Source organism: Pelophylax lessonae (genome assembly GCF_965119305.1).
Source record: "Pelophylax lessonae genome assembly, chromosome: 8".
Lineage (NCBI taxonomy): Eukaryota > Metazoa > Chordata > Amphibia > Anura > Ranidae > Pelophylax > Pelophylax lessonae.
Window position 1 is genome coordinate 39,983,974 of NC_138775.1, and position 27,618 is coordinate 40,011,591.

General features: G+C 48.4%; 1 protein-coding gene across 2 annotated transcripts in view; it reads left to right on the top strand.

Moving 5' to 3' along the window:
- The window catches only part of EIF4E3 (eukaryotic translation initiation factor 4E family member 3), a 57,305-nt gene that overhangs the window by 12,226 nt on the left and 17,461 nt on the right, over positions 1-27,618 (top strand). The window contains exons 1-2 of one of the 2 annotated variants that reach the window (XM_082264738.1): positions 6,394-6,620; positions 26,325-26,397. In XM_082264738.1, coding sequence (XP_082120864.1) covers positions 6,409-6,620; positions 26,325-26,397 — 285 coding nt within the window. In that variant the 5' untranslated portion in view covers positions 6,394-6,408. Of the gene's footprint in view, positions 1-6,393; positions 6,621-26,324; positions 26,398-27,618 lie in introns of those variants that run through there. The other variant, XM_082264739.1, reaches the window with a different exon arrangement.

The window sequence follows — 27,618 nt, forward strand, 5'->3', positions numbered from 1 at the left end:
CAAGACAATTGGGTTGACCTCCTGCCTTGGGCTGAGTTTGCCAGGAACACGGCGGTGAACTCTTCCTCTGGGACGTCTCCCTTCATGGCCAATTATGGGTTCCAACCTGCCGTGTTACCGGAGGTATTCTCTCCCCAGGATATTCCGGCTGTGGAGGATCACCTTTCCGTCCTACGTGCTTCTTGGGTACAGATCCAGAAGTCCCTTGAGGTCTCTGCGCAGCGCCAGAGACTCCAGGCTGATCGCAGACGAGCGCCTGCTCCTTCCTACCAGGCCGGAGACCGTGTATGGTTGTCCACCCGCAACCTCAACCTTCGAGTGCCCACTCCCAAGCTGGCGCCTCGCTTTGTTGGTTCCTTTCCGAGTGCTTCGCAGGGTAAACCCGGTAGCCTATGCCCTTGCGCTTCCTCCTGGCATGCGGATCTCCAACGTGTTTCATGTCTCCCTGTTGAAGCCACTGGTGTGTAATCGTTTCACTTCCTCGGTTCCTCGGCCCCGTCTGGTCCAAGTGGGCAATCCTGAGGAGTATGAGGTGAGCAATATCCTGGACTCACGCCTGGTCCGCGGTCGGGTGCAGTTTTTGGTTCATTGGCGTGGTTATGGTCCAGAGGAGCGTTCCTGGGTTCCCTCGGCAGATGTCCATGCTCCTGCCTTGCTCCGAGCCTTCCACGCACGCTTCCCTCAGAAACCGTTCTTTACTCCGCGGAGGAGGGGCCCTTGAGGGGGAGGTACTGTCATGGTCTTACCTTCTTGCTGTTCTCCTTCGTTTGACATGTGCTGGCGGCCATCTTGGTTTCTGGGTTTCTTGTAGCCTCCCACCCTGCGGCTCCTCCTCCCCACTGGGAGGAGCTGGATGCCTAGCTCATATATATAGGAGGTCTGTGGCTTCAGTTCCTTGCTTGGTCCTCCTGTGTTCACATGCTTCTAAGACTGCTGCTGCTTCTGGTCCCTGATCCTGGCTTCGTCTGACTACCCTGCTGGTTCCTGATCCTGGCTTCGTCTGACTACCCTGCTGGTTCCTGATCCTGGCTTCGTCTGACTACCCTGCTGGTTCCTGATCCTGGCTTCGTCTGACCACCCTGCTGGTTCCTGATCCCGGCTTCGTCTGACTACCCTCCTGGTTCCTGACCTCTGGCCTCGCAAGGACTCTGCCTCGGTTTCGCCATCCGTTTGGACTTTTGCTTTACAGCTTGATTTTCAATAAAGCCTTCTTATTTTCACTTATCTGTTGTTGTACGTCTGGTTCATGGTTCCGTGACACACTCAGAGATTTGGGACTTTTATATTGTGTTATATTTTTTGCACATTTTCTCTATTGAGTATTTTTTTCATCTTCACTATATTTGGGATTAATTGTGTCACAATATTATTTGTACTCATTATTTATTGTCACTAATAATATTTTTTCAGTTTTTTTCATCCATATACACTGTTTCAATTTAGCGCAGCTTTATTTTTATTTGTCTATTTTTAGGTATTTCCCACATTTTAGCTGCAGCTTTGTTGTTGGTTGTATAGCGCAGTTATTTTATTTATACATTACAGCTGCATATGTGTGAACCCAGCCTTAAGCCTGGTACACACTAAAGTTTTTTTCCTGCAATCGAGCGGGGTTCCATGAAAAAATAAAACTGACATCTACAGTCGAAGGGAGTCACTGTACTAACCATGTGAGGTTAGTACAGCAATCTCCCCCTTTGACCTGTTGTGTTCTGACAGGGGGACAACTCCACCAGAATGCTCTGATCAGCGCTCTCTGCCATTGGCTGAGAGCAGGGGATGGCTGGGCCAGGGGGCAGGGGACAATTGCCCCCTGGGCCACTCTGATGCCCTTTAAACAGGCTGAACCACTTCTGCCACAGACATGCCTAAAGGATTCCTGGTGAAGAAAAGTAAAAAGTCTCCACTGCTGACCTACTGAGTGCAGGGTGAAGACAAGGACAGGACTCTCCCCAGCATGGATGGTGTAAACTGTGTCTGAGCAGAGGGCGGTTCCATGCCCCACTGGAGACTCTTCTCCCCCAGGCAGGCCGACTGAGCTGTCCTAGCTGTCCTAGCTCCCCCCAACTGCTTCCTGCTGGCCAGGTCGGGAACCCGGATTCTACCGGTGAGTAGAGAATACCTGCAGCCAAGCTTCAGCCTGGAACGGGGGTCAGGAGAAGACAGGGAAGAGGGAGAGTGGGAGGGGGGCTGACTTGCTGCACTGTGGGCCTCTGGTTTGTACTTGCCCCCGGGCCGAAAGTTGCCAGTCAGCCCCTGATCAGGAGTCGATCGGCTGCTGGTTTTCCGAACATCCGGCTTCTGTCGGACAGACCGACATACACACCAGCAGAAGGACGGACATTTTTTTTCGAACTGGCAAATGCCCATGTGTACGGGGCTTAAAGGGTTAGTTCACCTTTACCAAAAAACTGCCTATGTAGATAAGGGGTGTCTGTAGATAAAAATATACTGTGAAGCTCTGACTAAAACTGAATATTGCTTTTGCTATAGGTGTAGGCCATTTATGTACCTCATGAAGCCTAACTGGAAAACTTCTAGGATATTGCAAAGAGACTCCTAGCTGTTACTGTTACCCCCACAATCACTATAGGGAGTTCTTCTTTCTGATTCAGCCCTCTCATATGCTCCCTCTCCCCTGATGCAGCAGCTCTGAGCTCACCATTTGAGAGCTCATCCTGAAATGGTAAGCAGTAACAGCTGAGCATCTTTTAGCATGTCCTAGGATTTTTCCAGTCAGGCTTCATGAGATATGTAAGTGGCCTACACATACAGGAAGGGCATGATTCAGCTTTAGGCCCTTTCCTCACCAGTGGGCCGATTAGGTCTATGTAAAAGGGTGGGATGCGCCAACTCAAATTGGGGAGCAACAACTAGAACTACCTGAACTTGGGGAGAAGAAATTGGAATATATATGTGCTAGTGCGCTCTAAATAATGTTCACAACTTAACATATAATTAAAAAAAAAAACAGTAGGGAATGCAAGAACATTTGATTACAGTGAAATAAATAAAAATAAATATGGCATTGCATCAGTGTTAAGACTTTGTGCAAAAGTACAAAAAAATAAAAATAAATGCTGGGTGCTAAAGTGCTTGTGCACCAGTGCATATATTAATAATATTAAAAAGTGTCTGAATTCACAATTCTGCAGGAAACATGTGCAAGAAAAAGGTTCTATTTAATAAGACAGTCTTGAAGTCCTTATTCAATTAAATCTTGTGACAATGGTGATCTCTAAACTTGATCGGCTTCACACTCCATGCAATATGCGGTGCTGCATGCAACCCCAGGTGTTCACACATAAGACAGGTGGCTGCTTACCAGAAGGCGTCTTATAATCAGCATATATAACATAGGTCCCTTTCACACACTCCGTCCGTTGGACGGAGTCCGTTTTTCTCAGCGGGGGATCGAGCCGCCGATCCCCCGCTGAGCAGCAGGAGGACAGCTGTGTCTCCGCGCTGTGTGCGGAGACACAGCTGTCAGTTCCCCATGCATCTCTATGGGGGAAATCGGGTGAGAACGGACCGTCAGTCCGTTCTCACCCGATCCGATCCGCTGGACGGATGGAAAATAGGGTTTCCATCCGTCCAGATTTGACGGATCGGATCGGATCGGATTGGGTGTCAGCGGACATGTCTCCGCTGACATCCGATCCCCCATAGAGATGCATGGGGGGACCGTTCAGATCCGCCAAAAAAACGGACAGGCGGATCTGAACGGTCCGCCTGTGTGAAAGGGGCCAAAGAGAAACACCCAAATTGGGAGAAATCTTCACACAACAAGGAAACTCTCCAAAATAGTAGATTGCAGCGTGGACCGTGCAGAGTGACAATGCGGCTATTCCTCCATCGTCACACTGCATGATAGAGATTGACCGATTATCGACTAAACCGATATATATCGAGGGCCAATATGCACTTTCCCTGATATAGGTTACCGATATTACCGATATTTCGAAAAGTGCTTGTACCGGAGTGATGCCTGCAGCTAGAGGCATCACCCCGGTACCGGCGTCCATAGCCGACGGTCGGCTGTCTTGTAATGACAACCGATGCGCTGAGAAGCCGCTCGGCTGTCATTACAAGGAGCAGGAGGGGACGTCCCCCCCCCTCCCACCACCTTCAGCAGCTCTCCCATCCCTGCGGGGCTGCCTAAGACCTGATCAAGGCCGCATTCGGCTCTGATCGGGTCTCCATGCAAAAACCTGGAAGACGGAAGTGATGTCATGACATCACTTCCAGGTACTGGCACCAGATTCAAAAAAATGACAGCATTTAAAACAGCCAAATTTGGCGTTTTGAATGCTTTTAAGTGCAGAGGAGGGGTTTGGGGTCTTTTAGACCCCCAGATCCCTCCACAAGAGTACCTGTCAAGTAAAAAAAAATGAAAAAAATTTTTTTTTTAAGTGTACGAAAATATCGGCCCATATTGGCTGATACCCATACGCGATGACCAAAATATCGGTATCAGCAATGAAAAAACAATATCGGTCTGTCCCTACTGCACGGTCCACGCTGCAGGCGGCCGTGCACATATGTAACAAGCTGGATTTTTTGATCTTTTATGTAAGTGGAACCTTTTATCTTCAATAAACAGTTTTTAAGGGTAATACACTATCCAGCTTTCATTTCATCCACATGTAAATCATTACCCTATGGAATATACCGAGGATCTATAGAAGACGGGGATTATATGCCATTTGCATCAACCTATTTGAAAGCTCCTGCATTGATCTTGAATCTTGTGTCCTGATCAAGCGACTATTTTGGAGAGTTTCCTTGTTGTGTGAAGATTCCTCCCAATTTGGGTGTTTCTCTTTGCTATATTTGCTGATTATAAGCCACCTTCTGGTAAGCAGCCACCTGTCTTATGTGTGGACACCTGGGGTTGCATGCAGCACCGCATATTGCATGGAGTGTGAAGCCGGTCAAAATTAGAGATCACTGTTGTCTCAAGATTTAATTGAATAAGGACTTCAAGACTGTCTAATTAAATAGAACCTTTCTCATGCACGTTTCCTGCAGAATTATGAATTCAGACACTTTTTTAATATTATTAATATATGCACTGGTGCACAAGCACTTTAGCACTCAGCATTTTTTTTTTTTTTTTGTACTTTTGCACAGAGCCTGAACACTGATGCAAGGCCGATTAGGTCTGCCTGTCTGTTTTTCAGGCGGACCTGACTGCCCATTGATCTCTATGGCGAGGTGGATATAAACTGACACATGTCACATGCCTGCATCCGATCCGGGCCCCCAAAAACAGACAGATCTGGGATCTGTTCCCTATCGGTTAAGCAAATTGGATGCCAGTCGGATGGAAAGTTTCCATTCGACCGCCCAATAGAGAACAGCTGTGTCCGTATAAGTGGTTTAGACTTGTCATCTATCATGGATCAGCGGACAGATCCCATACTAAAGCCCCGTACACACGTACTGATTGTCGGCCAAACGGTCGGCCGTCTTTTGTCCAGGGCTGTCGTGTCTGTTGAAAACTGCAAAAGACTGCACATGAATTTTGTCGGCCAACAACAGCCGACTGCAGAAGTGATGTCATGTGATGGTAAACTTTCCGTGTGTTTTTTCTTTTCTGAGCATGCCCAGTCTTGCAAATCTGCTGTCTGTCGGCCGAAATCTGTACTGATTGGCGAACAATCGGCCGTTCTGGTGTCGGCCAACAAAAGTTTTAATGCCTGCACGACAGATTCTGTTCGGCCAAAAATGCGCTGTCGGCTGTCGGAAGCATCATACTAACAAGCCTACAATCGGCCGATCGGTCGTCGGCCGAATATTTGCGGCCGACAATCGGTACGTGTGTACGGGGCTTAAGCGGGGTGATCCGCTTGACGGAGTTGCACAATTTGTCTTTACCTACAGATGTCCCTTATCTGCATAAGCAGTTTGTTGGTAAATGTGACCCAATGTATCTCAACTCCGGTCCTCAGGACCCATTAACAGGCCAGATTTTAAGTATCACCTTGGGGAGATGCAGACTAGAATACTGCAATCACTGAGCAGCAAATGATATCACCTGGGAGGTATTTCAGTTTTCTTGCAAACCTGGCCTGTTACTGGGCCCTGAGGACCGGAGTTGAGAAACACTGAACTAACCCTTTATGTCTTAAAGTGGGATTATTGGGACAACACTCCACAGTTTGTGTTTACATTTATGTATTGGACTTTGTCCATGTTTATTTAGCCTAATTCCATTCCATGTTCACTGCTCCTTTAAATATGACATTCAGGCAGCCAAAGCAATGATGAGCAAATTTGCAGGTGACGTCAGAGCTCCTCCCGTCCAATCGTTAAGCGCCGGTGACGTCACGCGCCCGTGTTGCTATAGCTGCCGGGGCCGCGCGCGGCGTCAGGTTAATGAGTCAGCACGCGGCGGCCGGGTTGATGACGATGCCAGCGAGGGCGGAGCTGAAGCGGCGCGTCCACAGGAAGATGGCGCTCCCCGCGGCTGCGGACCGGCGGCTCAAGTCTGACACCGACGAGCAGCAGCTGCACCTCAACAACCACCGGAGCGAGCTGGGGGACCTGGAGCTGCCGCAGGAGGCCGAGAGCGAGGGCATCCCGCTACACACAACGTGGACCTTCTGGTTGGACAGGTAGCCGGGAGAGGCCGGAGGATTTCTTCCTCCAGTGACGTGTGTGAGCTCTGTTATGTCTGAGAGACAAGGCTGCTGTTCTACTCTCCTCACTGTGCTACCCCCCTAATGTTCCCCGGTATCCCCCCTCCCCCACTGTGCTACCCCCCCCCCCCCTGTGTGCCGGTATCCCCCTCCCCCACTGTGCTACCCCCCCCTGTGCCGGTATCCCCCTCCCCCACTGTGCTACCCCCCCTGTGTGCCGGTATCCCCCTCCCCCACTGTGCTACCCCCCCTGTGTGCCGGTATCCCCCTCCCCCACTGTGCTACCCCCCCCTGTGCCGGTATCCCCCTCCCCCACTGTGCTACCCCCCCTGTGTGCCGGTATCCCCCTCCCCCACTGTGCTACCCCCCCTGTGTGCCGGTATCCCCCTCCCCCACTGTGCTACCCCCCCTGTGTGCTGGTATCCCCCTCCCCCACTGTGCTACCCCTCTAATGTGTCCTGGTATCCCCTCCCCCACTGTGCTACCCCCCTAATGTTCCCCGTTATCCCCCTCCCCCACTGTGCTACCCCTCCTGTGTGCCGGTATCCCCCCTCCCCCACGGTGTTACCCCCCTAATGTTCCCCGGTATCCCCCCTCCCCCACTGTGCTACCCCACTAACGTGTGCCGGTATCCCCTCCCCCACTGTGCTACCCCTCCTGTGTGCCGGTATCCCCTCCCCCACTGTGCTACCCCCCCTGTGTGCCGGTATCCCCTCCCCCACTGTGCTACCCCTCCTGTGTGCCGGTATCCCCTCCCCCACTGTGCTACCCCCCCTGTGTGCCGGTATCCCCTCCCCCACTGTGCTACCCCCCCTGTGTGCCGGTATCCCCTCCCCCACTGTGCTACCCCCCCTGTGTGCCGGTATCCCCCCTCCCCCACTGTGCTACCCCCCCTGTGTGCCGGTATCCCCCTCCCCCACTGTGCTACCCCTCTAATGTGTCCTGGTATCCCCTCCCCCACTGTGCTACCCCCACTGTGCGCCGGTATCCCCCCTCCCCCACTGTGCTACCCCCCTAATGTTCCCCGTTATCCCCCCTCCCCCACTGTGCTACCCCCCCTGTGTGTCGGTATCCCCTCCCCCACTGTGCTACCCCCACTGTGTGTCGGTATCCCCTCCCCCACTGTGCTACCCCCACTGTGCGCCGGTATCCCCCCCTCCCCCACTGTGCTACCCCCCCCCCTGTGTGCTGGTATCCCCCTCCCCCACTGTGCTACCCCTCTAATGTGTCCTGGTATCCCCTCCCCCACTGTGCTACCCCCCCCTGTGTGCTGGTATCCCCTCCCCCACTGTGCTACCCCCCCCTGTGTGCCGGTATCCCCCCTCCCCCACTGTGCTACCCCCCCCTGTGTGCCGGTATCCCCCCTCCCCCACTGTGCTACCCCCCCTGTGTGCCGGTATCCCCCCTCCCCCACTGTGCTACCCCCCCCTGTGTGCCGGTATCCCCCCTCCCCCACTGTGCTACCCCCCCTGTGTGCCGGTATCCCCCCTCCCCCACTGTGCTACCCCCCCTGTGTGCCGGTATCCCCCCTCCCCCACTGTGCTACCCCCCCTGTGTGCCGGTATCCCCCCTCCCCCACTGTGCTACCCCCCCCTGTGTGCCGGTATCCCCCCTCCCCCACTGTGCTACCCCCCCCTGTGTGCCGGTATCCCCCCTCCCCCACTGTGCTACCCCCCCCTGTGTGCCGGTATCCCCCCTCCCCCACTGTGCTACCCCCCCTGTGTGCCGGTATCCCCCCTCCCCCACTGTGCTACCCTCCTAATGTGCCCCGGTATCCCCCCTCCCCCACTGTGCTACCCCCCCTAATGTGCCCCGGTATCCCCCTCCCCCACTGTGCTACCCCCCTAATGTGTCCCGGTATCCCCCTCCCCCACTGTGCTACCCCCCTAATGTGTCCCGGTATCCCCCTCCCCCACTGTGCTACTCCTGTGTCCCGGTATCCCCTCCTCCACTGTGCTACCCCGTTAATGTGTCCCCTCTGTCCTGAAATCCCCTCCCCCCCACTTTGCTACCACTTTTTGTGTCCTCACATCCTCCAGCCCCACTGTGCAGCCCCTTAATTTGTTCCCTCTGTGTCCTGACACCCCTTTCTTCCCCCTACCCATACCAGTTTCTGTGACTTGTCCCCCCCCCCCCCAATATCGAGCACTGTGTCCTGAAATCCCTCCATTTTTGTTCATGCCCCCTCCCCCTTGCTTCCTGTGCCCCGCTGTCTTTTTCTCTGCACGGTCCCCTTTCATGCTGACCCCCTTCCCATCCCCTTTGCGTGCTCCTTCCAGCGCTCGTCTTACTGCGCACCTATATTTGTTCCCTTTGCTGCTTATTTGCCCCCCCCCCCCCCCCCCGTGTGACCTCCTTATTCTGTCCCCCCTGTCACAGCCTGGTTATTTACCATCTTGTCTCTGGCCCTTTTTCCGATCACAGCTAGTTTTTCATATTTCCCATTCTATGCTGTTAATGAGCGCACACACAAATATCTGAGGTTATATTGTATATAAATGTCCAGCAAATTAGAAGTTTCTTGGAACAGACTCATAATTCTCACATTCCTGACACGGGCACTCAGCATCAACCCAGTAGAGCAGGAAAGTTGAGTTGGCTGCGGTGTGCAGAACTTTGCCGTTCTGCCAGCTGACGTGCCAGGCTGGCCGTAGATCATGCAATCTTCTCAACCTATGCACCGGCTCTGAGTACTGAAAATCAGTCCCAGTTCTGATTTGATCAGAGGGATTTTCCAGCATACTGTAAAATGGTTTACAGAATGTTCTGTCCCTCTACACTGCAACGTGTCACATCAGTCATATGCAGTAGCTGTGCTTTTTTTATAGGTGTTAAAAAGTGAAACTTTACTGTATCTGTGCACCATAACCTGAAAGCCATTTAATTCATTTTTTATTTTCATAGCAAACTCTCCATCCATCCATGTCTCTATTTTGTTATCACTTTTAAAAAATGTCAACCTAACATTTCTAGTCACAACCATCTTGAGTAAGGGCAGATGATTCATGTAGCATTTACTACTTGGAATCCATCTGCTCTTAGCTCAGGGACGCAGATGAGGTTATGCTTAGCTGAGCCCCTCTTCCAGGTGAAAAAACAATTGTATATGCAGGCTGGGTTCACATTGGTGCGATGCGGGAACCCTGTGAATCCACTGCTGGTTCCTGCATCGCATCCAACTCGCAGGCAGTTTACGCTGCTATATATGGGTGCTGGGAGTAGCAATACAAAGGTAATGACACCCCCAGATCGGTTCGCATATTGCAGTGCGAAATGTCATTTTGGACAGGAATCGGTTCACATAGTTGTGAACGCCCATACAATCAGTTTCTGGTGCGGACCAAAAAGGGTCCTGCACGTGTTTGGTGCGAATGTGATGAAAATTCAGCCAATCTGACTGAATTTGCATTGCATGTGATTTGCACAGCAGTGCGATATCAAATGTGATGTCATGCATCGCACCCATGTGAACCGAGCCGAAGACTCCTGGAATGTGACATTTTGACCTAGTCCAGAAACCAGGAAGTAGCTGAAGAAATGTAAATAGCATTTTTAAACCAATAAATATATTATATTTTCCTATCTTTTTTTACTAAGGCTAGCAATGTAAGGATTAAAATAGTTAATGCTGATTGAGAGTTTTTAGTTCAGCTTTAAAACCTAAATGAACTCACTAAGAAATGTAAAAACTGCTCTTGACCAGTTAAAAAATAAAAATCTCCCTGGCCTCCATATTTCCTAAAGTGATATTAAACCCACAGTGTTTTTAGTGTAACACACGGAGCACAAAAAAGCGTTCTTCAGTAAAACGATTTGTTAAAAGCGTTTACCCCAGCTCTTGCAAATCTCCACGCTGCTGGCTCCTGCTCTCCCAGTGCGGCTTCCCTGAACTTCCAGCCTTCACAGGAAAGAATAACTGGACAGTGCAGTGTCCAGTCAGCTTGAAGGAGGGATGAGCAGGGGAATGTGTCCGTATCCCAGTCTTTAGTTTAGTGTGTTAATGCGCAGTGAATACATGGGTGGGTCTATAGCAGTTGTCTCCAAACCGGGGCCTTTGCTTGCTCCTTTTTATCTGGCCCATGGGGCCATGGTTACCCCCCCCCCGTACCACCAGCGCAATGGGGCCACGGCTCCCCCCTCCACCAGGGATGCCAGTGCAATGGGGCCACTGCTCCCCCTCTCCCCCCCCCCCTCAGTGACTACCGCGTAATGGGCATTGTGTACTCCCAATGGCCAGTCTTGTCCCCCAAAAGTCTGCAGGGACAGTAAATGACCCTTTATTTAGGTTTGGAGACCCCTGCTGTAGGACTCTGCAGGAGAGGATCCATCCTGAAACCGGAAACTTGGGGCAGCCGTTATGGCACTGGCTTAAACTGGAACGTAGATAAGTATTAAAAGATAAAGAAGCTGCATACTCTGTGATTAAATCAGCTGCTTGACTTAAAAACAGAACATTTATTACTTTAAAGGCTAACCCCACCTTAAGGCCATGTTGCACCACTGTTTAGCAGATTTGCCAAAACTGCGAGCACCTACCTGAACAATTTTTCTTTCGTTCTTTCGTTCATTGACGGACACAACTCCTGCCATTCTTGACCATTGGGTTATGCTGCACCCTATAGGAGTAGGACACTAGGCAGAAAGAACTTCTGGCTACACCAATGGGCAGTCCCAGGGGCTATACTCCCTCTCCCTGCTATAGTCACTTGTTTTTTTTTTTTTCTGCCTGGTCAGGCATATGTCCCTTTTTCCTTGCTGGGATCTCTGGTCCTGGCAAAAAAATTTTAGATGGCAATTTTTTTTTGCCTATGAGATCTACAATCAACTGCAGGGACTAGGCAATGTGCTGGATAATCTAGATCCAGTTGTCACCCCAGTCTGGCTAGGGAGCACGCAGACGCCTCAGCTCTGTGCTAGGTCAGCCGTGACATGGCCGAACTGGATGGGGGCTGGCCCTGTGAGTAACAGTTACATAGTAGTTGAGGTTGAATAAAGAAAATTGTCCATCCAGTTTAACCTGTGTAGGCGCGTGTGGCCGTAATCACCTCTCATACCCCTTAATGTTCTGATCCTTGAGATGTATGTCCAAGAGTCTTTTGAAAGTAGCCATACTTCCTGCAGAAACCACCTCTTGTGGTAGAGAATTCCACAATCTTGTAGCCCTAACAGTAAAAAAACCCCTCTGTTGCCTGAGGTCAAAATGCTTCTCTATTCGCATTGTATGTCCTTGAGTCCGCATGCAATCCTTGCGACTGAATAGCTTTTTTTCTATGCTGAGATCACCATTGAGGTATTTGTAAATTGCTATCATGTCCCCTCAGGCGTCTCTTCTCCAGGGAAAATAGTTAAATGTCATGCGAGGTCGCATAAGACCGGGTCTCGGCCTGAGTTGCTGCGTTCCTCCTGGCCGACAGCCCCCCATTTAAATGGAGAGGGGCTCTGTCTGAAACGGTGCCCACCTGGTTCCTGGTATGGGTAGTAGCTGTCTTCCCCTCTACCTCTGGAGGGTTTTGGGGTGGACGTGGGCTGGAAGAGTCTAGATCAGGGGTTTTCAAACAATGGCCCCTCCAGTTCAGGAACTACAATTCCCATCACGCCTAGTCATGTCTGTGAATGTCAGTTTTGCAATGCCTCATAGGATGTGTAGTAGAGCTGCACAATTAATCGTTAAAAAAATCGCGATCTCGATTCACCCCCCTGACTATCTTAAACTGCATGTCCTCGATTCTTACTGAGCTGTTTTCTGCTCACTCACAGCTGTAAAAAAAAAAAGTCTTCGCAAATGTTTATCAACATTGTTAAAGCTGCTAGATAAGTATAAACAAAATGCTTTACAATGTATCTTTTCGTTCTTTAGATCAAAGGAATGAACTTCCGGCTGTAAGGGAGAGCAGTTTAACCTCTTAAAGTATTTTTTGCTAGAAAATTACTTAGAAGCCCCAAACATTATATATATTTTTTAGCAGAGACTCTAGAGAATAAAATGGCGATCATTGCAATCTTTTAAGTCACATGGTATTTGTGCAGAAGTCTTTCAAACGCAGTTTTTTGGGGAAAAAATACAAGTTGGCCCAATTGTTTTTTTATATAATGTAAAAGATGATGTTGCGCCGAGAATCGTGAGAGAATCGTGATCTTTATTCTAAGCAAAAAAATCGTGATTCTCATTTTAGCCAGAATCGTGCAGCTCTAATGTGTAGTTCTGCAACAGCTGGAGGGCCGTAGTTTGAGGATCCCTGGTCTAGATTAACAAGCAATGTCCTGGAACTCCGAGGGAATCAGACTGTGCCTGGATCATTGGAATGATCGTCTTCAGGGTTGTCCAGTGCGCATTCAATTGGACAATGACGTGGCTTATGTCAATCACCAAGGGGGCACAAGTGCCCTGGAGGTAGCCGGCATTCTGAGGTTGGTAGAACGGTTCGTTCAAGCCGTCCAACGTACACCTTCCCGGGGTTGAAAATTGGCAGGTGGACTACCTCAGTCGACAGGCGTTGGACTATGGGGAGTGGTCCATTCATGTGGAGGGGTTTCATCAGCTGTCTCTGGTGGGGCACTCCTGAGGTGGATCTGTTGGCGTCTCGATTTGGGGCTCTGTCAAGGGATCCGCTGGCAGATGCCACAGACGCACTAGTGGCCCCGTGGGGTCAGTATAGTTTGATTTGCACCTTCCTTCAGCTTCTTTCCGGACTTCTACGCAGGATCAAGGCAGAAGGGATTCTTGGTGGCCCTGGACTGGGCTCGCGGGTACGCTGATCTGGTGCGGCTGGTCACTGATATTCCTTGGAAGCTTCCCCTCAGGGAGGATCTGCAGTCCCAAGACTGATTTTCCATCCTGCTTTAGTCGCTGGCTTTGACGGTTTGTCTGTTGAACGCCAGGTGCTGAAGGTTAGGGTTTATCTAAGTCGGTGATTCCAACATTGATGAAAGCTAGGAAATCTATTTCGAGGAAGATCTACCATTGTACGTGGAAGACATACATTGCGTGATGTATGTTGTTTGGGGTGCATCTTCGCTCCTCGGATCTTAACCTCCCTTCAGTGGGGGGGTTGAACAGAAATTTGCATTGAGTACCATCAAGGGCCAGGTATCAGCCTTGGTGGTCTTATTTTTTTTCAAGGACCTTTGGCCACACACTACCTGGTGCGTACTTTTCTTCAGGGTGTCCGACATTTTGCTTCCTCCAGTGCTGCTCCGTTGCCACCATGGGATTTTTTTTTGGTGCTTTCAGCTCTACAGAAGCCTCCCTTTGAAAATATTCGGGAGATTCCCCTGCTTATGCTGTACCAGAAGGTGGCCTTTTTGGCGATCACCTCTGCGTGCATGGTGTCGGAACTGGCAGCGTTATCCTGTCCACCTTATCTGGTGATTCACAAGAATAAGGTGGCGCTTTGCCCCTGTCATTCCATACTAAGGTGGTCTTTGACTTTCATTTGTATGAAGACATTGTGTTGCCTTCCCTGTGTCCCAGTCCTAAACATCCGAAGGAAATTGCCTTGCATGTCTTGGATGCATTTTCGGGCAATTAAGGTGTACCTGGCAACTACGGAGTCTTTCAGGAAGTCATTCTTTGTGCTCACGGATGGACCTCGCAAAGGGTTGTCCACTTCCTCTGACCATTTCAGGCGTCAGTAACGCAGGATTGCAAGGGGGCCACCTGGTCGTCTGTGCAGTTGCACAATGTTTTATAAAGTGGATGTGTTGGCAACTGCTGCTTTTGGCCGCAAGGTTTTGCAGGCTGCTGTTTAAGAGGACCTGATCCTCTGAGGGTGAGGTTTTTTTTTTTTTTTTTTGGGCTCCAGTATGTTTAAGCTCCTGTTGCCTTAATGGCTAATGTTTAGCTTTGTGGAATTTTTTGTTCCCACCCCTCATGTTTAGAAAGGCATAGGACTAGTTGGCTGTATTGCCTGCAGCTTCTCTTTTCTTGATTTTACCATGTCTTATTCCACATCTTAAACTCTGTGGGATGATTAGTGAGGAGCACCTAGTACAATAATGTATATTGCCGAAAGTCTTTAAGAAACACTGGTTAAAGCATTTAATAAAACCAATTTATTTTAGGGGGGGGGGGTGGGCTCCCCCCTCCCCCTTCAGGGCTTGAACAGTAGATGTTCGACTCATGAGATGCAATAAAAACCTTGCTTTTTGTTTATTTTTGAGGCAGTGTCAACGACAACCGAAAGTACAATCCATACAATGCACCTATTGGCACGAAATACAAATTGTCTTTTATGGCAATAGGAATTGTCGACTGGGTTCCACACGGTCCTTGTGGTGTGGCAGACATCTTGGTAGCGGCGCATGCCTTTTTTTTTTTTTTGACATCCTCATGACTAATGGGATAATAAAGTATCCCCAAAGTGAGTGAAGCAGAACCTGGTAAATTTTTATCTAGAGGTGTTTTTCGTTTCCCTTCCAGTATGGATAACCAGGAGCAGCATAGTAGTGACTGCCTCTAATCTTACTCCAGTCAGTGGGGGAGATTTACTGAAACTGGTGCACAAAGAATCTTGTGCAGCTGTGCATGGTAGCCGGCTGGCTTCTAACTGGGTGCAATTAAGAATTTTAGAGGTTCCATAGAAGATAGCAAATCATTCCTTTTGGTTTAATGCCCACTTTAAAACCGATGGAAAGGTTTAAAATATTCCAGTGGTTACTAGCTATGTCTGCAATTTCAAGTTAGTCAGGAAGTGATTTCTGCACTTTTTCTGGCTGAGCCTTGGCTGGCTTTCTGTTTATTTGCACAATTATTTTGCCTTAGATCTTTGGTATTCCGGGCGATTTCATCACCTGACTGACATTCCATACTCATGTGTAAGCTTCAGTTTCTTGCGCTAATTTTACAAAACATTCCTTTATTTTATGTAATATCACATTTATATGTATATATATATATCTTTTTAGATGCCATTACCATGCCTGCTCCTGAGGAAGTGAAAAATGTAATTCACGAAACGCGTCGAGCCTATGAGGCAAACAATATACCCACAAGTTTCACCTGGCATACACAAATGTTTTGTAGTACCTCCTTGAATGTTTATTTATGTTGTTACAGTTTTTTACCAAACCTTATATATACATACCCCTTTTACCCTCATTGTACTGTATTTTTATATTATTATCAACTGCCATTTATACAATATTAAAAACACATGATGTTAATTGATTCTATACTTGTTTTGTGCTTACCAGCCCAGGTATATGCAATATCATATATAACACCATGTGCCCAGTGGCCACATCTCATACAAAGTCCCAAACATTTTTTGAGCACTATGTGCTCTACATGTAATAGTAGACATAGGGATGGAGACCCAAGGCAGGAGTCTCATTCAAAGTCCCACCAATCCTCTAATACCTTTCCTTTGTCCTTCATTTTTCCCTTCCCTCCCCCCTTCCCTTCTTCCCTTCCCTTTCCCCCCACCCCATGTTTTCCTCCCTTTTCCCTTTAATAATATTGATCCAGGGATGGAGATGTGAAACCAGTGGTTTTATCATTGTAATATAATGATGTATTATCCCAAATTGGCACCATATATACGAATTACATATGCATTGGGTATTGTATATTGATTTTGTATGTTTATTTAATACTGGTTCTCATTGTTTTACTTTTTTCACCCATGTCATTGGGTTGTGTGTCTCCCGTGTGGTCCCTTTTGGGAACTGCGATGCGCCCCGTCCGCGTCCGTCCTTCTCTCCCCCCTTCAGCCAGATACCGAGATGGGGGCGGGATCTTCGGCTGTGGGCGCGACGCATCGGCGTCACACCTCTCCGTGCAGGGTATTACGTCACACGCTTGTTGGCGTCCCTGCACGTGACTCCATCAGCGTTCATTTGAGGGAGACCGTCTTGGGCAACACCGGCTTGCCCGATGGACTCCCTCCGTACTGAACAGCTTTGTGACGCTGAGAGCTGCCTCCCGCCCGGTCCCAGCGTAGGTTCCATGACTCACTTTATTTAATTGTCCCAGCCTCACTATCATCCTCCTTTTCGTCACATTTTTTCAATATCCTCACCCTTGGGACTCTCCTTCCCTAATAATTGTGATTCTCACTTTATTTTTCATTTTTTAGCACTGTTTTCTTTGATGTTTTAGGGATGTCACTGGTCTTTATAGTTCAAACACTTTTCATGCATGTCCCACCCCTTTTTTTCTCTCTGCCTTGGTATGTCCATATAGTCACATACTTCTACCTCACACTTTGGTATACTGACTTGGATTCTTTTTTCATATGGTTTGGGCTCATCCTTCTTTACCATTCTATGCTTATGTATTTTATGTATGGATCACTGGTTTGATTTATGCATATATGCATATTTATATCCCTTTGTACAGTGTCATGCTATTACCAAATCGAGCCCTTCAATACCTCTTCCTGATTCCTTTACCACACCATGGATCTTGCGCCTTGGCTGTGTTTGTGGAGGCCGCTTTCTCAGTTCCCTTTGGGGACTCAATTCCGGGCGATTTCATCACCTGACTGACATTCCATACTCATGTGTAAGCTTCAGTTTCTTGCGCTAATTTTACAAAACATTCCTTTATTTTATGTAATATCACATTTATATGTATATATATATATCTTTTTAGATGCCATTACCATGCCTGCTCCTGAGGAAGTGAAAAATGTAATTCACGAAACGCGTCGAGCCTATGAGGCAAACAATATACCCACAAGTTTCACCTGGCATACACGAATGTTTTGTAGTACCTCCTTGAATGTTTATTTATGTTGTTACAGTTTTTTACCAAACCTTATATATACATACCCCTTTTACCCTCATTGTACTGTATTTTTATATTATTATCAACTGCCATTTATACAATATTAAAAACACATGATGTTAATTGATTCTATACTTGTTTTGTGCTTACCAGCCCAGGTATATGCAATATCATATATAACACCATGTGCCCAGTGGCCACATCTCATACAAAGTCCCAAACATTTTTTGAGCACTATGTGCTCTACATGTAATAGTAGACATAGGGATGGAGACCCAAGGCAGGAGTCTCATTCAAAGTCCCACCAATCCTCTAATACCTTTCCTTTGTCCTTCATTTTTCCCTTCCCTCCCCCCTTCCCTTCTTCCCTTCCCTTTCCCCCCACCCCATGTTTTCCTCCCTTTTCCCTTTAATAACTCCGCTTTTGTTGAATCATTCCCCTCTGGATGATCGCTGTACATTGCAATAATTATAACCTTTGTTGCAGATTCCTACCCTTTTTTTTTTTTTTTTTTTTTTTTTTTTTTGTTTTTTTTTTTTTTTTTTTTGTTTTGAAGAAATCCCAGTTTCTCTGCGCAAAATGAATCTTATTTGAGAATTATGAAACCACTCCATCAGCTGTGGCTCCTGCGGAACACTGAGAAAATCTGCTGGGCCTGCATCCCTTTAGGGTCTATTCACACTAGCACGACTTGTCAGGCGACTTGGTCGCCTGACAAGTCGCGGTAGGTCGCTCGCCATTCAATAGTACAGGACCCGTTCTAATAGGAGCGACACAAGTCACTCCGACTTAGAAAAAGGGTCCTGTACTACTTTGGGGCGACCTGGAGGCGACTTGCATTGACTTCAATTATATGAAGTCCGTGCAAGTCGCGCCGAGGTCGCCCCACAAAATCCTGTCGCGGCAGTGTGAATGGGTTGTTAAATGTGTTCCTATTGAGTATCTCACAAAAGTGACATTTGTGTTCTAGGGGATGCCTGAAATCTGACTTTTATCTTAGTGAAGACTTCTGGGTAAATCGGTGAGCCAATCACACAAGCAGGAAATGTTTCTGGGGTGTTTCTCTACTACCCCCCCCCCCAACCCATGAATGCAGGAAAGAAAATAATTCTGTCCATGGTAGGCCTTAGAGGGTGGCTATTTTTGTTCTTCATGGTCCCACTGTATGTAGCCACCCTTTTTTGCTGAGATGGACTATGTAGTGTGAATAGAGCAGTGTACATGACCACAACAAAAGCACGCTACTCGTTCCAAGCACATGGGGGGTGTTTGGGTGTTGCCTGAGAACATTACAAGGAGGCATAAAATCACAGTATCTATTTAAAACAGATCACATGACCAGAAAGTAGTGGGTTTGTTATGTATAGATTATTTTGGAGACAATAGTTTAATGTCACTTAAACCCTGCTCCCTTTCATTTACCGTAGTTGTGACATGCCGTAGCCTCTACTACCCATTGAGGGTCTGACGTTTGATGAGTGGAAAGGGGCAAGACTTGGCTTCAAGTTGAAACCTGGGCCTTTAATCCCAATGGGGCTCAAGGAAATCTGGTGGAGGCTGAACTCTTCCATAGGATTAAATGAGCGTGCATAGCACATGTGCAAGTCCAGTTCAGAAGATTTTGACATGCATCTGTGTGCTCTTGAGACCCTCATCCAGGTGCTTGGTGTTGCAAGGTAACAGAATTCTGGTGTTATCTTTAGTTTTTTTGCCGGGTCAGGTTTACTTTTAAGTGGTTAGCTTTGTGGTCTAGCAGCTAACGTGCCCTGGGTGCAAATTGCACTGGAGACATTGTTTGCTTGGACCAGCTATACCCAGTTTGAATCTCGGCTGATGCAGCAGGAACCGGCAGAGATCTGAACAATTAGTAGGCAGGCTGACTGTACTAGATTGATGGATCAGCTTTGGTACAACCAGCCTGCTGGATTCACTTGCAGTTATTGCAAGTGGCTGCTATAGCCGCTAGTGATCACTCTTCTCCCAGCGGGGGTGGCTTCCCCTTCCAAGAGAAGACAATTGCTCAGCAGGAGGGATTCCCTGGTAAACATGGTCTGTTGCTGGGGGAATCATGCTAATTTCTTTCCTGCAACCTGTGGTAGAATATTTGTTTTTATTCCAAGTATAGCTGGTGTTATATACAGGTCCATCTCAAAAAATTAGCATATTGTGATAAAGTTAATTATTTTCTGTAATGTACTGATAAACATTAGACTTTCATATATTTTAGATTCATTACACACAACTGAAGTAGTGCAAGCCTTTTATTTTAATATTGATGATTTTGGCATACAGCTCATGAAAACCCAAAAATTCCTATCTCAAAAAATTAGCATATTTCATCCAACCAATAAAAGTGTTTTTAATACAAAAAAAGTCAACCTTCAAATAATTATGTTCAATTATGCACTCAATACTTGGTCGGGAATCCTTTTGCAGAAATGACTGCTTCAATGCGGCGTGGCATGGAGGCAATCAGCCTGTGGCACTGCTGAGGTGTTATGGAGGCCCAGGATGCTTCGATAGCGGCCTTGAGCTCATCCAGAGTGTTGGGTCTTGCGTCTCTCAACTTTCTCTTCACAACATCCCACAGATTCTCTATGGGGTTCAGGTCAGGAGAGTTGGCAGGCCAATTGAGCACAGTAATACCATGGTCAGTAAATCATTTACCAGTGGTTTTGGCACTGTGAGCAGGTGCCAGGTCGTGCTGAAAAATGGAATCTTCATCTCCATAAAGCTTTTCAGCAGATGGAAGCATGAAGTGCTCCCAAATCTCCTGATAGCTAGCTGCATTAACCCTGCCCTTGATAAAACAGTGGACCAACACCAGCAGCTGATATGGCACCCCAGACCATCACTGACTATGGGTACTTGACACTGGACTTCAGGCATTTTGGCATTTCCCTCTCCCCAGTCTTCCTCAGGGTCCGGTCACCTCTTTCGTTGTGCAGCATTTTCTGCCACACTTTTTCCTTCCCATAGACTTCCCACTGAGGTGCCTTGATACAGCACTCTGGGAACAGCCTATTCGTTCAGAAATGTATTTCTGTGTCTTACCCTCTTGCTTGAGGGTGTCACAATATGCTAATTTTTTGAGGGACCTGTACATTCTTTAGGGATGGATCACCCAATAGTCCATAACAGATACTCTGGTTTGGTCCCAGGCTGACATGCTAGTGGTGGCTTCAAATTTGTAGGATTGGTAGTGAACACCGGAATCCCCATAGTAAGTCTATGGGTGAAATCCTTTCCAGTCATTTTCCCAGCTGTTGGCTTTCTCTTGCACACAGGGTGCTGCTGGATGGGGGTGGCTGTAGAATAGTAAACTATGGTGTGTGTTTTTTTTTTTGAGGGGAGAGTGTCTTTGAAATATCAGTAGACTAAACAGACCCCTAATGTCCCTTTTGAGACAGAAAATGCATTAGCTGCACAAATAGAACAGAAATGGCTTTGTACAGAGCTCCCTCTTAAAGAAGTCCACCATAACACTAAAATCCCTGCATCTATAGACCTCCACTATCTAGCTCTGGAAAGAAGAAATCTGTAGACATACCTGAGCTGTCAGCCATAGCTTTGCTGTGGAGGTGGTCGCAGAGGACCCAACCGATAACGGAAGCCCCATAGTAAGTCTATGGGTGACGTCCTTTCCCATTCATTTCACAGCCTTTGTCGGCTCTGTCCTGCAGAGCTTCTGCCGCTGGAGATAGGGTCAGATCTGCTTAAAAAAAAATCATGTATACTGATTTCTTTACAGGGCTATATAGGGAAGTGTTGGATCGTGCAGGTCTATAGATGCAGGGATAGTTTTGGGATGGACTTATCCTTTAATAAACAAACATTGTAAGCACAGTTCACTATTCAGTTAGGATTTAACAGTGATCAGTACTGTTCACGTAAACGTTTTTACCATCTCATTCTGCTTTCTTCTGCCTGAGAATCCCCCGCAGCAGCCAGGTGGATAGGGGGAGAAGGGTTGCCAACCCCTGCTTTGGACTTCTCTGGCCTTTTGCTCTGTATGCTTGTTGTATCATGTGTCGGTGTATTGAAATGGGGGCATCACCACAGCAACTAGCTTTTTGAAAATAATTTTTAAACAGTCTGTAGATGAGCTTTTGTCTATGGAGGCAGCAGACTTCACCTGGACAAATGCACTGGAGGAGTCATCAGTTGAACAGGTTTGGATACTTTATACTCAGAGTCAGACTGAACAGGTCTCCCTGTCCTATTTGGCATAAGCCTGTACTCCTGTGTGAGGCTACCAGACCGGTTTAGGGCACACGTAGACTTGTTGTGCTGACATTTGACACAAGCCAAGCGAAGAGCAGCAAATCTCCATTGACCTAAATGGAGTAATGTAGATGAGCGTTCACAGGCTGGGCTGAGTTTTACCTGCTTTTTTCTTTAGATGCAGCCTTTCCTATTGAGAAGTATATGTGCTGCAGAGAAAGCTGGTCATACATTGGTTATTTGCTCTGCACCTTTTGTTTTACATGTTACCGAGGTGTTTTTTGTCTTTGTAGTGTTCAGCTTGCATTTCTATTTTATCTGCGCTGAATATTTTCTCCACTGATATTTACCTATATTAGCACCCAAACCCTCTGGACTTCATCCAAGGGTATTTTTAGTTTTGGGTGGAGTGCTTAAATTGCCCGCCTGCCTTCAATTACAGTGCTAAATTAGTTTCTAAATGCCTATGTAATTTAGGTTTGCTCATTTTGAATGTATGATTCAGACAGCTGTAGGATCTGGGATGACACGTCTGTTATCAGATTAGTTCTTTGAAACGTAATCATTGTATACATGTGGGAATTGGTTTTAAAGCAGAAGTAATGTCTTTCAAAGAGTATTGAGTTTTTTAATGACTAGAGACTTTTTAAGGTTCCTTTCACATATGCATTTTGATCAGGTTCATCTGGCGGTCTTTCAGGCAGGCCTGATCAGAAGGTTAACTTGTTATCGTTTCACCCCACCTATCTCTGGGTCCAGTAACAGCAAAAGGACTGCATCATTTTTATTTTGGCAAACCGAATTGGAGGTAGCCTGATGTGAACTGACAGCAGTCTGTTTACACCCAGCCACCCTTAGAGTGCAGCCAGGTCTGCCCATGTCCACTTTGCATAGACTGGGTGGGCACAGATGTGGTGCATAGACAGGGTGGGCACAGGTGTGGTGCATAGACAGGGTGGGCACAGGTGTGGTGCATAGACAGGGTGGGCACAGGTGTGGTGCATAGACAGGGTGGGCACAGGTGTGGTGCATAGACAGGGTGGGCACAGGTGTGGTGCATAGACAGGGTGGGCACAGGTGTGGTGCATAGACAGGGTGGGCACAGGTGTGGTGCATAGACAGGGTGGGCACAGGTGTGGTGCATAGACAGGGTGGGCACAGGTGTGGTGCATAGACAGGGTGGGCACAGGTGTGGTGCATAGACAGGGTGGGCACAGGTGTGGTGCATAGACAGGGTGGGCACAGGTGTGGTGCATAGACAGGGTGGGCACAGGTGTGGTGCATAGACAGGGTGGGCACAGGTGTGGTGCATAGACAGGGTGGGCACAGGTGTGGTGCATAGACAGGGTGGGCACAGGTGTGGTGCATAGACAGGGTGGGCACAGGTGTGGTGCATAGACAGGGTGGGCACAGGTGTGGTGCATAGACAGGGTGGGCACAGGTGTGGTGCATAGACAGGGTGGGCACAGGTGTGGTGCATAGACAGGGTGGGCACAGGTGTGGTGCATAGACAGGGTGGGCACAGGTGTGGTGCATAGACAGGGTGGGCACAGGTGTGGTGCATAGACAGGGTGGGCACAGGTGTGGTGCATAGACAGGGTGGGCACAGGTGTGGTGCATAGACAGGGTGGGCACAGGTGTGGTGCATAGACAGGGTGGGCACAGGTGTGGTGCATAGACAGGGTGGGCACAGGTGTGGTGCACAGACAGGGTGGGCACAGGTGTGGTGCACAGACAGGGTGGGCACAGGTGTGGTGCACAGACAGGGTGGGCACAGGTGTGGTGCACAGACAGGGTGGGCACAGGTGTGGTGCACAGACAGGGTGGGCACAGGTGTGGTGCACAGACAGGGTGGGCACAGGTGTGGTGCACAGACAGGGTGGGCACAGGTGTGGTGCACAGACAGGGTGGGCACAGGTGTGGTGCACAGACAGGGTGGGCACAGGTGTGGTGCACAGACAGGGTGGGCACAGGTGTGGTGCACAGACAGGGTGGGCACAGGTGTGGTGCACAGACAGGGTGGGCACAGGTGTGGTGCACAGACAGGGTGGGCACAGGTGTGGTGCACAGACAGGGTGGGCACAGGTGTGGTGCACAGACAGGGTGGGCACAGGTGTGGTGCACAGACAGGGTGGGCACAGGTGTGGTGCACAGACAGGGTGGGCACAGGTGTGGTGCACAGACAGGGTGGGCACAGGTGTGGTGCACAGACAGGGTGGGCACAGGTGTGGTGCACAGACAGGGTGGGCACAGGTGTGGTGCACAGACAGGGTGGGCACAGGTGTGGTGCACAGACAGGGTGGGCACAGGTGTGGTGCACAGACAGGGTGGGCACAGGTGTGGTGCACAGACAGGGTGGGCACAGGTGTGGTGCACAGACAGGGTGGGCACAGGTGTGGTGCACAGACAGGGTGGGCACAGGTGTGGTGCACAGACAGGGTGGGCACAGGTGTGGTGCACAGACAGGGTGGGCACAGGTGTGGTGCACAGACAGGGTGGGCACAGGTGTGGTGCACAGACAGGGTGGGCACAGGTGTGGTGCACAGACAGGGTGGGCACAGGTGTGGTGCACAGACAGGGTGGGCACAGGTGTGGTGCACAGACAGGGTGGGCACAGGTGTGGTGCACAGACAGGGTGGGCACAGGTGTGGTGCACAGACAGGGTGGGCACAGGTGTGGTGCACAGACAGGGTGGGCACAGGTGTGGTGCACAGACAGGGTGGGCACAGGTGTGGTGCACAGACAGGGTGGGCACAGGTGTGGTGCACAGACAGGGTGGGCACAGGTGTGGTGCACAGACAGGGTGGGCACAGGTGTGGTGCACAGACCGGGTGGGCACAGGTGTGGTGCCTGTCCCTCTTGGCTCTGATCAGCAGGGGATATGTAAGCAGATTCCCTGCTGATCAGAGCGGACTCTGCTCCGTGTAAAAGGGACTAAAGTGACATAGATACTTCCTCTGCCTGTCAGCCTTCTCATTGGCTTGTATATACTGAGCCAGGTGTGTGCAGCCCAATGTTCAGTCAAGGCGCGGTTCTGTGCGGAGACAAAGTAACTCTGGTGTGCACATATTTGGCTGTTGTGAACCGGGTCTGGCCAGTCAAACAGTTTAAATCGGGGAGGTGGAAGTGTTGCTGACAGCACATCGCTGCAGGGGATCACCTTGGTCAGTAAGTCTTCTGTAATGTTCTACATGAAAAGGGGAAATTTTTGGCAAAAAGCTTCAAGGGGTCCGTTTTTTGTTGGGTTTTTTTTTTTTTTTTTTTTTTGCAGTTTGCTTCTGACCATTCAAAAAAAGCAATACTTGGAACACAATTCAGCCACTTCAGCAGGGACTGTTGAATTTCAATCCATGCATGGCCAATGTGATTGTACAGAAGTCTATTTACTGATCCTCTTCTGTACTACCGCCCTGTTTTTCCCTGCTTGATCAGTGCCACAAGCTATAGCTGCCTGAGCTGATCCCTGATAGCAGGGCAGTTGTCGCACTGTCAGAATATAAAAGCTCAGCGGGAGGATTCCCTTGAAAGTGTGGTTGGGGCAATCAAGTTCTATTTGTTTAAACCCATTGACTGAAAGACGGTATATGAGCTGCTTAAATTTGACATATTTTGTAATTGTATCGTTTTTTCATTTGGAGAGTCTCTCATTTCCTGTCTGAACACCCCATGGGTGGGGTATTTACTAGGACAGGAATGCAGACATCAATAAAAACACAAGTTCCAATTTGCTGGTCTTCTAAAAGTCTGTTTGCGCTGTTCTTGTAGCCATCCCATCCTTTTCTAGTCCCATATTCTACAAACACAAAGAATCATTGCCCAAGGGACTTTAATGAGTAACACCCCAACACAAAGAAAAGGGAAAAGTATATAAAATATACAAAGTTTGATTTGTCTAAACCAACGGTGTAAAATACATTTCAAAACATGGTCATTTACTTTTGCAAAACATATAGAACTCAAGAGTAGCCAACACCAGAACAATGAGACCTTTTACATCAAGAAGTAGTCCTCTGTGCTGAAAATTTGTTTCGTGTGATCTTGGCTCGCTTCCTTGGGAGAAGCACAGAAGAGGATCTTAAAATGACAAATTGGAAGCCAAAAGAAAAGGGGCGGGGGGAACTCTGAATCCGGACTTATAAATACTTGTGAAAGCTCTTAAAACCATGGAGAATCCTAAACATTGGGTCATGCTGGACAGAGCCAACCAAAGGTCAATCATTTCCCTCCTGGAGTTTTAGAAGGGGGGGGGATCCGTTGGATTCAGTCTCAGGGATTCCCAGTTGGAACCAGTGGAAAGTTTTTGGGAATCCTAGAATGGAGATGGTTTACTATGCAAGGGTGAAGAGCTTTCGCAAGTATTTGTAATGAAAGTCCGGATTCAGGGTTTTTTCTTTTCTTCTTGCTTCTAATTTGTCATTTTTAGATCCCCTTCTGTGCTTCTCCTGAGGAAGCGAGCTGTGACCTCACAAAATGCGGAGAGTTTTTTTTCAACACAGATTACTAGATGGAAAATGTCTGATCTCATTGTTTACTCTTGCATTCATTATGGTTGGCAATTGTAAATGACTGTTTTTAAATGCGTTGCACAATTGGTTTAGACAAATGGATTTTTCATATGTTGTATACAATACAGTATTTTCTCTTTTCTTTGTGTTACTCATTAAAGTCCCTTGGGCAATGATTTTTTTTTTGTGTTCTATGCTAACATCTCTCTCATTTTCTTTAGGTCTCTTCCTGGGACAACTGCTGCAGAATGTGAATCAAACCTGAAGAAGATATACACTGTGCAAACGGTGCAGGTGGGTATTAATAGGAAAATCTTGTACCACTGTCTCGCCACTGTGGTGTTTTTTTTTTTTTTTATATTGCATTCATCTTTTGGTGTTTTTGGGTGTCTGACTTTTCCTGAAATTTTGTTTTTCAAAAATACTACTTTTCTGGTACACTTCTGTCCAAGTTTGTAACTTTCCTTTCACATGAACAATTATCTTTTGGCCAGATTTATAGTCCAATTGGACCTTTGTTTTAATAGGCAGGTGCTGGTGTCTGGTGGGGTTCTTGCCCTCCCTGCTGAGGATCGCGTGGTGCTGCCAGCGCGGTGGGGGTTTTCCCTTTTGCAGTGTTAAAATTTTTGTGGGGTCCCCCTGGTGACTCATGGAGTTTTTAAAGCACATCTCCCCACCCGATCCCCTCTGAGGCTGCGGGGCCCCCTGGGTCCCAACCATCAGTCGATGCATTAATGGCGGTCCTGGAGCCCCTTGTGTACCAGATGGAGGTGGCTTTTGGGTGACGGGATAGCAAAAGGCCCCCTGCCTCGGTCTCCTCAGATCCTTTAATCTGATTCAGCTGCTGCAGATCTGGGTCACCCTGCTGGGTCTGCAACCAGGCGCCCGGGATCCTTTGATGGCTAGAATGATTCCTCCATCTGCAACCGTGCACGAAAAGCCGCGCTGGTGGAAGTACTGATTGTATCTGTGCGTGAGACCTGGAAGATGGGAGGATGCAGCTGTGACGGAGGCGCAAGTTCCCTTTGGCACTCCACAAGCCATCCAGAGTGGCAAAGGTGTTTCCTTTCCCTCGCCTATTTTGACAGAATTATCACTAAAGAGTGGGGCCGACCAAAGCATCCCCGTGGGGTCCCTAAGTGATTTTCTAGGCATTGCCTATAAGGAGTACCATGTTAAGAAGTGGACTGTTCCACCGGTGGTGGACCCTCTGGTCCAGATTGAACAAGGCAACCATGATTCCAGTTGAAGAGTCCCCAGCCTTTAAGGATCAGGCTGAGGCAGTGGCCCACGATATGTGCACTCTGGCTGGTTCGGCAGTGAGGCCGGTATTCACCATTGTGCCCTGGTGTCGCAAATTCTAACCGAGTGGGCTAAGCTTTTACGCCGTGGCCTGGAGGGAGAGCAGCTCCTTACTGCCTTTTCTGAGCTGGTGGACCAGCTGCTCCAGGGGCTGCAGTTTCTGTGATGCCGCTTTTTTTTTGGGATGCAGCTCCCCTAGTGGTTCGTCTCTGT